This window comes from Mustela putorius, unplaced genomic scaffold, assembly GCF_011764305.1.
Source record: "Mustela putorius furo isolate JIRA1106 unplaced genomic scaffold, ASM1176430v1.1 tig00003909_pilon_pilon_pilon, whole genome shotgun sequence".
Lineage (NCBI taxonomy): Eukaryota > Metazoa > Chordata > Mammalia > Carnivora > Mustelidae > Mustela > Mustela putorius.
The window spans coordinates 17,382,132-17,397,779 of NW_025422057.1; the positions used below are offsets into that span (position 1 = coordinate 17,382,132).

Consider the following 15,648-nt stretch of genomic DNA (forward strand, 5'->3'; position numbering starts at 1 on the left):
ACTGCAAAGGAAGACATACTTTTCAGTGCAAAAAAATTGAGTAAATTCTCAAGGACATCCTTCTTACGAGTCCTGGAAACTCTCTACTGTTGAATTTTTAGATATTGTAATAAGAAAAGTTAAAATACAACAAAATGTTTCCTGAGCAAAAAGGAGTGGGGCAGGAGCATGAATTTTCAAAGAAGATTAGAAAAACAAAACAAAACAAAACACTGAGTTGTAGGCTATTTCTTTAAGAATAAGTTTGTTTACTAAAAAAATGTGTATTTCCAATGCTTACATTGGTCTTGTATTACTATTTCTGGTACACTTACCCTCACGAATCATTTTGACAGTACATTAAAATTTTCCAGATGTTTTACCTGTCATTCTACCAAAGCAACAAAACCATGTTTAAAAGGTAAAATGTGATAGCAATGATAGGTGGCAATTATTCCCCAGACTGACTCAGAGGTAGCTCTTATAAGAATACAAGTATTAAATAAGAACGTATGAATAGTGCTGGCTAGGCCCCAGCTGACTTTAATACTATCTGGCTTGTTTATCTTACAGATGGGTTACAAAAGGCTGCTCACCAGCTCCTGCTTAAACAAGTTATTACGTGCACGCTGGAAGGATAAACAAGAATTTGCTTTTTGAAGGAAACATTCTGATTTTTTTTTTAATTAGAAAAAAATTTAACACAGCAGGGGCACATAAAGGTTCTGTGTGGGAGAGAGTAAATTATTTGATATTAAGGTAATCCTGTAGAAAAAGATGTTTAAAAAAAATACGACATATGCTGTTTCTTTTTGTAAGCCTTTTGCCAGCAAATAACATGCAGTTGATGAGCCAACATAAATTTTGTAATGTGTCCTCCAAATTTACATCAAAGGAGATCTCAAATCATAACTATTATACTTGCAAGAAATCGTTCAGCTACGTTTAGAAACAAATATATGATTACTGATCAATTATTCACTCTTCAGAGGCAAAGGGAAAATAAAAGAATCACGAGCTCTTTTGTTTTCTGACTGAAAATCTTGCAAAGTTCTATCTTCATTTTCCCCGACCGCCAGCTCTGTTTGCTCTAATAAGACTTCCCAGTCAGCTGTACAGGAAATAATAAACACACAAACACGCACAGACACGCAAATGCACGAAAGGCAACATGTGAGCCGCTCAGCACTGTTTGTGACGCTTTAAGACAAGCAGTTTTAATAATCACATTTTGTGAGAGTCAATGAAAAATTCATTTCTTTGGCCCCAGTCACCACATGAATGGCCATTTGTTTCGTGACCATTTTCATTATTATATGAATAGCACTTTATTCCAAACTCTGTCTACAGAGTCAGGAAATGAGCAGTTTGTCCCTAGCTAGTTCTCCATCTTCTGTCAAGACAGAAGAAAAATTACTTTCCAGGAAATCACCGATATCTGTGTTCTGATGTCAAGTTTCACTGTTATAATTTTCTCCTTTGCTTTCTTCCTCTTGGTAATACAGTGTAGTTATGTGAAGAATAATTTATTTATTTTGGTTGAATCAGTGGCTACCTCATTAAACTAGATGGGTCTCAATACTTTTTGCATGTTTAGCTCCTTTCAAAACTTGTTTATGATTTGATAAATCATCTCCTGCACCTCTAAACTTTTGAATTGTATTGGTTTTACAGCTATTTGAATGATATTTTCTGTTGGTTGTTTTCTTAGCATCCTTTTTAATGACCAGTAAGCATTCATTGGAGTTGCAGAATCCTCAAGACCTTCCTTGAGAATTACGTTAATTTTAGGAATTCCCCGAGGACTTTTTTCTTTTCTTTCCTTTTAATTTTTTTAGAGAGAGCACATAAGTGGGGGAGGGGCAGAGAGTGAGGGAGAAGGAGAATCTTAAGCAGGTTCCACACCTGGCATGGCGCCTGACTCGGGGCTCTATCTGAATGACCCTGAGATCATGGCCTGAGCTGAAATCAAGAGTTGGAAGCTTAGCTGACTGAGCCACCCAGGTGCCTCTCCCTCAGTACTTCCCAAGTCAATATTCTCTGGCAGAGTGAAGGCAAGGATTAAAATGGTCTCATTTGAGGATTTCCTAAGGCTTTGTACACAGGCATTAAATAATTACCAAGGAAGTGAATCGCAGAAAAAAGAAAGGAAGGAAGGAGGGAGGAGGGGAGGAAGAAATAAATAAATAAATAAATAAATATATATTTTTATCTCATGTGAAAGTAATAAAAAGAAAAAAGTAATAAAAAGCATGAATGGTGGTGGCTGCCACTTACTCATTTTTACTTCCCTATCTGCTTTTTGGTCAGTCTTACAGATAGTACACAGACCTTGGCACTGATAGGCCATTAGTTTCACCTGTCTTCCCAAAAGACTAAGGAAACAAATAAAATGACCCAAATGAGGGGCCTCGGCACGACATTTCCCTTCAATACACAAAATTTAAAACGATCTAAACTTAAAAAAATAAAAATAATCAGCAATCTTTCTTTTAAATAGATTAAGTCCACGGGTTAGTATATTGTAGAATATTCCCAGTCATATAGAATCTATCATATGAGAATCAAGAACCTTACGTTGTATGGAGGTAAACGCCTATACCGCACAAAGAGAACGTTAATTTCTTTTACAGGTGTGAAGGTGACAGACGGGCATGTGGTTTGATATCATACCTTTACTTAAATCAGAAGCATCTACTGACACGCAATGTAGCTACGCGGTTTCGGAAAGAGAATGCGATCTCTGTCTCGGAAAGAAAGTCTCCCTGGTGCTGGAAGGGAGTGCCACGTGGACGGGAGGGATGTAAGAGAGGAAGCAAAATCAGAACATTCAGTTAAAGACTTTGGTACACAAAAGCTGGCTCCATTTCTCTAGAGACTGGTTTCCCAGGGAATAATAAAAACAATGAAGTGAAGAAGTTGATAAAATATTTTTACCTCTTCCCAAGTCCAAACTTAATTGACCACCATGTAGGATAGTAATTAAAATGGAACAGAACCACCACCTGCATTTGGTTCCCCAGAGACTCAGTTCGGTTACAGCACTGATGAAGAGTATCTGGATACCTTGGCTGATACCATGATCCCAGCTGAGTCTTACAAAAAAGAGAGTCATCAATATGCACGGGGTCGGGGGGGTGGGGTGCGGCTAAGGGTTTCCTTGGCTCACCATAGCAAGGTGAGGTCCACCTGGGGATTTTTATTTCTGTTCATACCCTAGACAGATCCCAAAAGGAGATGCGTCAGTGCGATTGAGCTGGCCTACAAAGAGGACCCTAAGTAGATTTCGCAGAGTAACTTCCCTCCATAGGCTTATGAAACAGGCGCGTTAGTCTAATTGTCCTACAGAGAGCCTAGTCAAAGGTTGCAGAAGTGTTTGTGCTTCGCCCTCTCTAAATGACTTGCAAATTTATTCAAACACAATATGAGGAGATGCTTTATTTGTTGAAATAACTGTCTGCAGTGTCTTGCACAAAAGGGTGAGGTACATCAAGCAGAAACATGGACAGAAATACATTGGTTTACAAACTCATAAATCCTTATTTGAATCTGCCAACCTGAAAGCCACGTAGAGCCCGAATAAACTATTTTTCCTAAATGCTACATCTGATTAAGCCGTACCCTTAAATGACAGCTGAACTTTAACATTAATATGATATTATTTAAATAACCGCATGATTTTTTTTTACACTAAAAATGATGAATGATTTCTGGACAGCTCAATTGACATAAAGCAAGAGGACTCTTTAATGAGATTTGACAAAATGGAGACATATGCAGAATATTCGTTACAGCTCACATCGCAGGGGCCCTCCCAGGGAAGCAATAGAGGACTTTTTTCCTTTTTTTTTCTTTTTTATTGTCTATAGGCACTGAAGCATTCCTTTCAATTGCCACTTCTCTGTGGATTTTGAGTTTTTCTAGGTCATTTACATATTACTCTTAAGCAGAGAATCTGGTGGCTTATGGTTCTGAATCGGGGCTGTGCCTGCAGGAAAAGCGGGGACGTGGGAGAGTTAGGTCCGTGTTGGTTGGAAGTGTCCTGGGAACTTCAGGCTCGCTACTGATCAGCCTGATGGAGACCAAGCCACCACACCTTTGATTGGTTCTTGTGCGCCCATCGCCAACACGGCAAACACACTTCTAGCAAATTATTACATACAGATGCGTGATCAGAGACGACTTTGCTTACTCTAAAACAGTTGTCCCCATAGTATCAACTCCAAAGGATTTCTCTTTTTAAAACCCCAACGAAGGCATCCTAGAGGCGATTCTCACCATTCCTCATTCACATTTCCAGCTACAGTCCCAAAGTGAAGGTTATGCTAAATGATAATCTTATTTGGTAGATTCCAAATGTAAGAAAATGCCATGTGGAATATATATATATACACGTAAAAAATGGCTCTAATTATCAGAACAGTGAAAACACTTTCACTTCCCCCCGAAAAATATACAACACGGAATATTACCCACTCATTCATTGATTTTCACTCTCCCCAATATTTTCCATCAGTCAACGATTAGTGACAAATATAAAACATTAACATTTGTTTGCTCACACATGGGAATTCAGATTATTCAGATAATCTCTAAATTTTAAAAATTATCTTTAAATATATGTAAAATCAAAAGAGTTCCCCCAAATAGCATCTCTGAAAGAAATGAAAACAAGGCAACAGAGAGAAAACACAGCTAATACCGAGTGTGCTCCTGATACTGGCAGGCCCGCATTCCTTCTAGAAGAAGGAGGCTATCAACATAGAAAATAAAATCAGTGTGCTCCTGCCATGGGGACTTCCTCGGGCTATGAAAAAATACTTCATGTCTAACCCTAATTTTTTCCATAGCTTGAGGTAACCCCCCCTAGCTCAATCCTTCTCTCTAATCTAAGTTACTCAGTATGTGTTCCTGTCCAAACAAGAGTTAGTATCAGTGCTCTGTCATTTCAAAAGGGTCTTGACACAGGGTACTAAGAGCAGAGGCTCGCATGGCTGGAAAATGCCCCGTTGCAACTAAAAGAAAAACATCATTTCAAAAAAAGGGAGAGAGAGGAAGATAGGTCCCTACCTTGTTCTTACCTTCGCAACATCCCCGTCAGAACCCTGGAGCTTTTCCCCAAGTTAGCATCTGTTTCCCGAAGCTAGGAGCAGAAAAGTAGCATTACAACAAAATAAAACAAGATGTCATGCAGTTAGATCGCTCTGAAAAGTGTACTTGAGAATCAGTAAAATTTTTTTCATGGATGAAAATCCAATTAGCAATAAATACTTAAGTAGACTAAAATACATCTTGATAGCTATAAAATCTTTGAAAAATTCTTAGATTTAGAAAACTACATGTGATAGGTAATCCCAGGGGCATTAAACTGGATACCTGAACTGGCTATAAAAGCAAATACCTCGCAGGCTGACAAAGTTGAATATACATCTCGTAATTAAAATTCAATTGTGAAGGTGTGAAGTCCTAGAAATACGAACGGAAAGGAAATAAACTGAAGGAGGAGGAGACATCATTATCTTCACAGCTTTCACTCTGAAAGACTTGACAAACTCCAAAATCTCCCTCATGACCTTCTCAGTTACAGAGCTAAATAAAATATCTACCTGGGGGCACTCTGGGGTGAGGAAAGAAAGAGTCAGCTTATTCTTTCTCGATTCCACGCTCTTTTGTTTCTTGTCCCCATCTCCAACATCCCTCATATACCGTTGCCATTTTTATACACTTTTATTTATGTGTTTGCTACTGTGTATGCATGTGCTGAAGGCCTTTTGTTTTATGTCTTCTTGTTTACTGAATTTATGAAGAAAACTGTATCGCTTCTACTTACTCGTTCACGTGCGCGCTGTATCTTTTCTCTGTCGTGACTGAGGTTTTCCAACATCTCCTGGCCAATTTGCTCTGTGGAAAAGGAAATATGAGTGAGGAAAGGTGACTTTGGGTGTAGCCTTCAGGAGTACCACAATGGCAGTGGGTGCAGAGTTCATGTTCAACAAGTGTAGGTTATGTATCGGGCACGCGTCTCATATACTTGGAAAATGTTTAAGAAGTATTGGAGACGTTTACCTATGTATCTTAGGTATGATTTAACTGGGATTTACAGTTCAGTCTCTAGAACATGACCAACAAGGCAGTGATGATGGAGACATGATAGGACTTGCCCAAGGCCACCTCGGCCTATTTCTTATCCACCAAGATGGAGAGCACAGGCCTTCCTATTATCTTATCATCATGGAATCTAGTCTCTGGGTCTGTGGGTTACAACTACTGTTAATGAGTCTACTAGACCTCCCCCACTTCATTACTGCATTGCTTTGCATATGCAAGCGAAACTCCAGTTAGAACAATTTTGATTTTAAAGTACTTGTCCTACATACATAGTCCTTGAACTCTCAACTCCTGTGCCTTATTGCCAGTGGAACTCTCTCTGGGATTGGAGCAAGGGCTCCCCTAGTGTGTTCTCAGCCGCCGTGGATATTTGAGTTGGGACACTTGAGGCTGACTTCATACTCGATTGGGGAGAGCTCAAGCTTCAGACAGAACTTCCATTTATACAGGAATAGGCAGGTTAGAACAGTCATTAAAAAGCACACGCTGAGTTCTGACAAGGTTTTCCTCTGCCGTGATCATCCCACTTGGCTGGCACGGATCGGTTCTCCTCCTTTTACGAGACTGTAGGTATGTCCTAACCTGACAAATATGCAGCTGCCTTGAATACTTTTTTTTTTTCCCAGACTCAGTCTCCATCACCTGGGAGGTACCTATTTCCATTAGAAAAGGAGACCAATCCGACTCACCTATAATGCTGGCAACCTATCGCATTTCCACATTTCTTTTTCTTTTTTTTTCTTTTGCATTGTCTCTTTACCCACAACCTATACCAACAGTTATCTCTGGCTTATCCTTGTAGCGAAACACTCAACAAGCATCTATTTCAATGGTAGCAAATAATTTCATAAAGTCATTAGGAAATCACCACGGCAGTTATTGGGCTCATGTATGTGTACTAACAAACTTTTTAGAGGGATATCCTAAAAACTGTGGGAAGGCCACACGGTGAGTTTAGGCTGGGAACTCACACTGTGTGAGCCCCTAATCCCCAGCACCGATGCTTAATGGCTGTGGGACCCTGCATGTTACCTAACTTCATTGTGCCTTAGTTTTTCGCCTCTATGATAGAAAGAAGATCATACTATGTCAAGGCACTGAGGTAAAGGTTAAATAATTCAGTTAGAATACTTAACACGGTGACTGGCCTGTAGCAATAATAAGCATTTACTGAATGATGATGATCGATACAGAGAACCAGTGGACTGTTATGACCTGAGCCCCCTCCCATCCTAGGTCCGCCACAACCCACTGGAACTGGGTATTACCAAGATAACATACCTGTCCTACCTTCCTCACAAAACTGTGGTTATAGTCAAATGAAAGTAACCTAAGTAAAAATGTTTTGAAAGCTATAGGATATCATACAAATGCATGTAATTGCATAATACATGGGAACCAACGCACTTAGTGAAAAATCAAAGAGTTCCTACTCTGTGGTTGGTGTAGATGCTGGGGACATGGCCCCTAAAGAAGACCAAGCCCTTGTGCTTAGGAACTTTTGTGCTAATCGTGAAGATTCGGCAGCCAAAGGGCAAATGCTACCTTAGAGTTTGTCTTTCATGGCACAATAGAAAAAGGACTGTCTATTCCTTTCATGATAAAAAATCCAAGTAATAAAAAATGCTTAAATGCAACAGTATCAATGTTTTTTGATACCTATACTAACTCTGAAAATTCTTTCCAGTGAAGTACCTTCCTAGTATAGTATCTCCTTTCAGACAGATGTTAGCTTCTTATTAATTCTATTCAATATATCTTTAAGGTACATTGAGTAAGCTATGTGGCTCCCAGTAGAGGCACCATAAATGCAGAAGATGAAACCAATAATGAAGAAGGAAAAACCAATGAGAGCTGTTATTTTTCTTTTCTGTAGATGATGCAATATTCAATTTTGTCATCTTATTAAGTATGACACTGACTTCCTTTAAGCAACATAATTAAGCAATCTTAATTCATTTTAACTCAAAATCTCAACTATCTAGAGCCACTATCAATACTTCAGTTACTTCAGCAAAATGCTACTTATATATTTTCTCCTATCAAGATTAATGGCATTCTGATAAATAATTTTAAACAAACAGAAAATAGGTCATCATCACTGTGCCTGTCACCAGCATAGTGTTTCCAGTGTTTGTGGAAGGAAGCAATGAGAGATAGAAATAAAGTACACGAAAGGAGTATATGAAGTGTATGAGAGGTTTATGATCTACCCTTGCTCTCAAAGCATATCAAGTGTGGCAGTGGAGAAGTCGACACTGGAATGCAGCTAACAGATCCGCAATTCTATCAGGTTTGCTAGGGGAAAAGCTATTCTGAATGGATCCATAGTCTGCTACTGGAGGAATCAATAGAACAAGCCGTAAAGAACTCAACCCTATCCAGGAGTATTAAATCACTCCCTCGATCTCCTGGGAAATATCTCAGCATCCGAAATCCTAACCCATCTGGCAAGAGAAGAGATATTGGCAAGAGTGCACACGCCTTGGTCTTAATACAGAGATACCATCCATTTGTTGGAACAGAATTATTTTTTTCATTTCTTACTTGCTACCTTCAATTTTAATGCCCCAGTAAAGCAAAGTCCAGGCCAAGCGTATCAGAAATGTTTACACTTATAGAATGAACGGAAAAATTCATGCAAACAAGTTATGCATACATATCAAAAGTTATGTATGGTTTTTTCATTATGTGTTCCCCTACTCCAATCAAAACAAAACAAGACAAAATTGGAAAGGATTATTTTTAAAACAGACTACCCTTGGTTAGATTAGTATTAGACATTTAGGGATCATCTTATTAAAAAAAATAGTAACACTGTTAGGTTTACTTTTCTTGAAGATGTAAGCACTCACCAAACTCCAATAAAGAAAGAACACGAGCTCGTAGGCCTAAACCAGTACGGATCCGATATTCCCAGTCTATAGTTTTCAGTTCTTTAATCTTTCACGGTGCTTTTAGAATGGGAAATAACCATGTTGCCTCCACTGAGAGAACTTGAGAAATCATAAATTTTATAAATGCTATATTCGTTGACTGTGAGGATCTTCTGGAGAGTAAGAAACAATGGGAAGCATAAAAGAAAATCAAAACCGATGTCGTGTGCTGGAATTCCGCATGTCAGTATGAGCATGACAAATGAATTCCTGGAAAGAAAAGTTCCTTCCTGCTCTTCTTCTTCTATCCTTCCCACAGGGGTCCTGGGAATTATCCTGGGAGCACGGCACTCAAACTCACTGAGATTTTGTTTTCACATTATCCAGAATGAATCATATCCTTGGTCTATGGCCCTTTTTGGGGGGTTACAGACTGCAGAATGCATTTTGGCTAACATTTCCTCTCCTTTTCAAGATATTTGGGGTTGGTTGGGAGATATACACCAGGCACTCTACGCTTGCCTGCCTCATCAAGGAAGAGAGAAGCAGGAAACTACAAATCTAGCAAGATACTTCCTGAAGGACTGGCCTGGCATCACAAAAGATAAGACTTAACTTGAGGCGCCTGTACCACGGAAAGCATTATTGCTCTTTATTCAAAATAAAGCATCATTGCTCTTTATTCAAAATAATAATGCCACTTGAACCATCATAAGACTGACATCAAGGAACTTTAACAAATATTTATTGGACTTGTGTTTTGGAGAGAACTGACTGTGGCTCATATCATGTTATAATATAAACATGACTGAAAGAGAAGGAGCCTCAAATATAATTAAGCAGAAAATGTTCCACTGATAAATTCAAAAATATTAAAAAAATTTTAAAGCCATTATGCTATAAACAGTGCACTGACCAGAAAATAATTGATTATTTTTCATCACACTTCCATTTAATTTTCTTGTTGCAAACTTAGTTAAGGATGTGATTTCCAGCAAATTATTTTAAGGTGCAATATCCAGTCACACCTTCTTTAAAGAACTAAGATAAGGTAAGGTTATTTTCTGATGCTCAAAATTTCCTTAGCAATTTTAGAAACAGGTAAAAGGTTCATAATTATCCAGCTATCGTCCATATAGGGACTTCACTGAGGTGCGGGATTGCATAGAAATACCTTCAAAGAGCTATTTTTTGAAGCATGTGCTTTCATATGTATGCTGTAGGACACGAGCAAACACAATTGAAAAACACAAAGTGATTATTTCCTAGTAACACGGGGTACTGGATTTTGGACCTGACTTTCGAACTTCTGGTCACCAAATTAATAAAAGTATTGCTTTGGGAAAGCAAAGGAAGTCACACACAGCTTTCCCAGGAGGAAGTAGCTCATGGGGTGCTCGGGTCAGCCATTCATTGGCATTTAGCACACTTCTTAGACACAAACTGGCATCATGCCCTGAGTGGGGTAGGTTATCCACAGTATCGATGTTACTTAGACATGAAGAGTCTTTTGAATTCCCGATGCCTGGAACAGTAAGGGAATGGAAAAGACATTTCCTTTACCATCTTTGCTTATTTGATAATTTAAGACACGTGAGGAACTTCTACTTCCAGTTAGGATGCAGGAAGATGTAAATGACTCTCACAGAAACAAGAAAAATCCAGACAAAGTAATTACCATTGTTGTGTGGGGAAGTCCAGTGTTTGCAAGGAAGCTCTGACAGATCCTAGAGAGGAACAAGCCCCTCATATGTGAGCAGAGACTGGGATGAGTGCCCGAGTTAAGCACAGGACTGCCGCAGAGAAGCTTCTCAGGGATGAAATCCTTCAGACACTTTATGGAAAAGTAGGAGTGCAGGACAGAATGAAATGTGGATGAGCTTGAAACAAAAAACAAATGGCTTGGTTTGGTAATTCTCCTCAAGTCTCCAAATTTGTCAAGCAAGAGGCAGTGGAGGAGGGGCTCATTAGTAAAAAGAGAAAGCACGTATTTCTACATATTCTTGTGGTGTCTGTATCCTTGAGATACTATCAGGAGCTAAGCTCAAATATGAACCCAAAATGTTGACAACTGCAGACCCACTCCCAGATCGAATACTGGTAAGATGTAAAAAAAAAAAGAAGAAGAAAAAAAAGAAAAAGGAAAAGAAAAAAAAATGGGAGCCTACGTACAGATGGGGTGGTGCCCTCATCTCAGATAAATCCAATCTAATTAGAGATCCAGCTTAACACCGACGCCACTTAATTTTGGAAAGAATCTGATCAATCCATTGATCAAATATAAGATAAAATAAAATGCTTTCAGAGAAAAATAAATTTAGACTCTACTGTCCTTTTTCATACTATGTCTGGAATGCTATACCCATTTCAAGGCATGCAAAAGAAGGAGGGAGGAAGAGAAAAGTGAAAACACAGCCTATGTAAGTAGACCAACAGAAGGCTTATTTATTAGAGTTAGCAGATAAAGATTTTTAGACAAATATTATAATGGTGTTAAAGAAATTCTTGGAAAAGGTAAGCCTAATAGGTGAAGAGATTTTTTTTTAGGAAAACAAATGGAAACTCTACAAAGGAACCAAATGAAATTTGAGAATGAAAAAAAATACAGCATCTGAAACCTGGATGGTTTCAAATTCGCTGGATGGATCAAATAGAGTAGCATTGACTGTACAGGAAAGAGTACTTGAACTTAAGACAGATTAATAGAAATTATCAAAACTAAAGGAGGAAACAAAGTTTGGGGTAAAAAAAAAAAAGAAAAAGGAACAGAGCATCAACAATCTGTGAGATAATAACCAGCGCTTTTACATACATACAATTAGATTCCCAGAAGAAGAGATTCCGAGAGACAAGCAATAGGATAGAAGGAATATTTGAAGAAGTAACAGCCAAAACTTTTCAAACTTTATTTTAAAAAAGTCAATCCACAGATCAAAGAAGTTCAACAAGCTCTGAGCAAGATAAATACAAAGACAACCACACCTAGTCACATCATTGTCAAATTCCTAAAAACTAAAGATAAATAAAAAATCTTAAAAGCAGCCAGAGGGGAAAAAAACAACATGTAACGATGATAAGAATGAGGATTGAATTTTCATCAGAAAACAATGCAAGAAGACACTGGAATACCATCCCATAGGGCTGGGGGTGGGGTGGGGGCGAAAATCATCCTACTCTTGTGTATTCAGTAAGAATGTCCTTTAAAAGTAAGGTTAAATAAAGATAACTTTAGATCATTTAAAGCTGGGAGAATCATCCAGAAGAACTGAGCTACAAGAAAGGTTAAAGGAAATTCTTCAGGCTGAAGGGAAATGAGAGTAGATGGAAATCTGGATCTACAGAACTCAGATCCAAATAAAGTAAAAATAAAACAACACATGTAGAATAAATATATGAAAACCAGAGCACAAAGGATGGAGAGTAGACAAACAGGAGTATACTGTTGACCGGTTGTTAAGTTATATGTGAAGCAGCATATTTCTTTAAGGTAGACTGATAAATTAGGGATGAAAATTGTAATCCCTAAGCTTCTCTGTCCAATATGGTACCCACTAGCCACATGGAGCTATTTAAATATTAAAATTAAATTTAAAATTCATCTCCTCTCTAGCACTAGTCACATTTCAAGTGCTCAGTAACTACATGTGGCTAATGGTTATTATACTGGAGAAGATGGAAATATCATCTCTAGAAGGGTGTCCCAATTCCCCCTGCTTTTAAGATCCACTTAAAAGAAAATAAGAAGTAACCATTGGAGCTTTAATTTAGGTAAAGTACTTCCTTTCTCTGGGCTTCAGTTTCCTTAAATGTAAAATGACAGTCTTAGACTGGATAATCTTCAATGCCCCTTGTTCCTCTAAAATATTAGAACTCAATGACTCTATAAAATCTTAATGCCTCTTTTCTCCATACAGTATGCAAACAAACTAGAGCATAAGGCCCAAACCAGGACCAAAGACGTATTCCCATCACTGGGGCACCACCCCCACCCCCACCACCTTGGCAATGTTAAAAAAAAAAAAAGAAAGAAAACAAGAAACAGTTCAAACTTGAATGCTTTTAAGCAAGTCATACACTCTTTAGATTGCCCATGTCTATAACTGTGGACTGCTTCATACAGTAGCCTGCTGGGCCTCAGAGGACATCTGAATTTACTATGTAGTATAAAATATTTACAAGCACTTGGATGATGCCATTATTACAGAAAACTGTACATTCATATAAACTGAAGGTAAACTTAAGCATTCTTAAGAGACATACAGCAAAAGAGTATGCATGGCCCACCTTTCTTCATTTTTAGCAATTATGATTTAATATTACCTCCTTAGCAGGTGCATATGTATTCTGTTTTGCTTTAAGATGATCAAATCTATCACTAAGCAATTAAAGAAATCATCAACAGCACTTTCATCCAAGTCACAGGAGTGGAACCTCCCTTTAGTTACCTGGTTTGCTGGAGATAATTAACAAACACTACTCCTGGAGCCCTCGGACATCAGTCAGTGGATTGCTGTATCACCAATAGCGATGATTTGGAATTGAGCAGGTACTGTGCAAACCGAACTTGTTACACAAAAGGCGCCATGTTAATTACAGCTGCTTTCAAAAACGAGAATGAATCTGTTCTGTTCTATGAAAAAAGACCAGAGTAGAAGGACATCCCTTTCTCACCATTCAATAAAGAATGTAAAAGCCAGGAGATGAAGCAGCAGCAAACCTGAATGGGTAAAACTGTCAAAACACATTCCAAAGGTTCACTTGTGGAATTTGCCAAACGTGGATTTACTTGGCAGACAAGAGAGACCTGTTCAGCGTCACCCAGATCTCTAGGTTGAATGAATGACTCAAAGAAAACCCCCAAAGTGCTATAAACTAGGACAAGTGACTGGAAAGTAATTAGAAAGCCTTTTTAGCAATCATTATGGGCAGAGTTAATCACTTTCTATATCCTTTGTGAACTACTACGACCGCTTCTATCATGGAATGTATAACATTCTAATTATCCGTGTATTCAGAAGTCGCTACTGGTTACCCCCACAGAACTCGTGTAGCCAGCAAACATGTTTTGTCTTCATGGAACATGTCTGAACTGGGCGGGGGGGCAACAAGACTTTAAAAACCAAAACAAAACAGATTTCATATAAAAAGCTGGCCTTCTAGTTTCTTTTGAAATTTGGAATTCGTGGCAACCTAGAGTTACCATTCCCACCTGGTAAACGGACAGGGACTGAGATACAGCTGCCCTGTGTATAAGAGCCCCCCATACCATGCAGTTGACCACCTCCCCATCTGACCTGTTTCACTCATTTATGTTCCCGCTTTGCTGCCGTGAAATCCGAGTTTGTGACTCCTGGCTTCTATGTTCCTTCTTCCCCGTTAGATTATAACCTTCTCTAAAGATGAGAGGCCATTTCTTATTCTTCTTAGTCTGTCCAGCATTTTTGGTGCAATGCCTGACATATATGCAGGTGCACAGAACATTTTTGTTGATGGGAGCCACTTAGCTTGAAACTGCAGTCAGTTTCTATACATGTATCGTAATAGATACACAGATTTTTTAGAAGAAATAGGAACCTTAAAAGTAACTGCACAGATGAACAAACGAGGGTACAGGGATTCGGGGATGGAGGTCATCCAGGTCACGCTGCTAATTACCCAAGAGAGTTGCAACCATGACCCAAGTCTCCTGAGTCCTTATGTCACTGAACCTTATGGCAACAAACAAAGAAACAAACAAACAAATAAAATAAACTGTATTTAAAATGTCCAGTCCAAAATGCACTACAATGCGGGTGATAAGGAACTTTAATACTTTGGTACACTTTTAAAATGTCAGTGTCCCTGGGAGATGTATGGAATTGTTGAATCACTGTACTGCACACCTGAAACTAATATAACATTGTATGTTATCTATCCTGGAATTCATGAAAAAAGTAAAAAACAAATAAAATGTCAGTGCCCAAGAAAGGCCTTTCCAATAGCTTGGGTAGGAGTGGGATAGGAGACGGTCTCTGTACTTCTCGAGTATCATTCCCATTCAAGAACCGCAGCACTCTACGGACAAATGTGCTGTGAGTTCATGGCCCTAACTGAAATAACTTTCTGTTCTTTACAGATTATACAAACAGCAAAAGAGTATTAGATTATACAAACAGCAAAGGAGTATTATAATTATCCAAACCTTTTGGCTTCAGTCTATTTATTTCTGTTCTTTTAAAAAAAACAAAGGGCCAATTCTTATACAGAATTGTGAAATGTCCATCCCACTGACCCATTTCTCCTCTCTCTGTTCACTTTGGCAAGGAGAATATGTTATTCTTTTTTTTTTTTTTAATATTTATTATTTCAGAGAGATAGAGGGAGAGCACAAACCTGGAGAGGGACAAAGGGAAAAGGAGACTAGCAGACTCCCCACTGAGTGGGGAGCCCAATGTGGGGCTTGATCCCAGGACTCTGAGATCATGACCAGAACCCAAAACCAAGAGTTGAGCCACCCAAGAACCCCTGCATTTGTTATTCTTAACAAATGAATCTGGGAGGTGGAAAATTTAATATATTTAAGTAGCTCATTCTTGCTGTGAAAAGCAGGTAATTGGGAGAAGACATTCCAACCTCTCTCCTCTGCCCCTCTCCCAACACCCACACAAGTACACAGATATGGAATAGAACATATTACCTGGCTTCA

At 38.6% G+C, this 15,648-nt stretch overlaps 1 protein-coding gene across 21 annotated transcripts in view; it reads right to left on the bottom strand.

Annotated features, from left to right (window-relative positions):
- The window catches only part of VTI1A (vesicle transport through interaction with t-SNAREs 1A), a 351,923-nt gene that overhangs the window by 142,510 nt on the left and 193,765 nt on the right, over window positions 1-15,648 (bottom strand). For 18 of the 21 annotated variants that reach the window (XR_006603228.1, XR_006603232.1, XR_006603225.1 and 15 more), the window contains 2 exons: window positions 5,810-5,880; window positions 5,061-5,122 (listed from right to left, as the gene is read on the bottom strand). Coding sequence is in view for 3 of the 21 variants with exons in the window: in XM_045068908.1 (XP_044924843.1) it covers window positions 5,061-5,122; window positions 5,810-5,880 (133 nt within the window). In the remaining 18 variants the exon portion in view is untranslated. Of the gene's footprint in view, window positions 1-3,702; window positions 3,968-5,049; window positions 5,123-5,809; window positions 5,881-15,648 lie in introns of those variants that run through there. The other 3 variants (XR_006603231.1, XR_006603233.1, XM_013062081.2) reach the window with 2 other exon arrangements.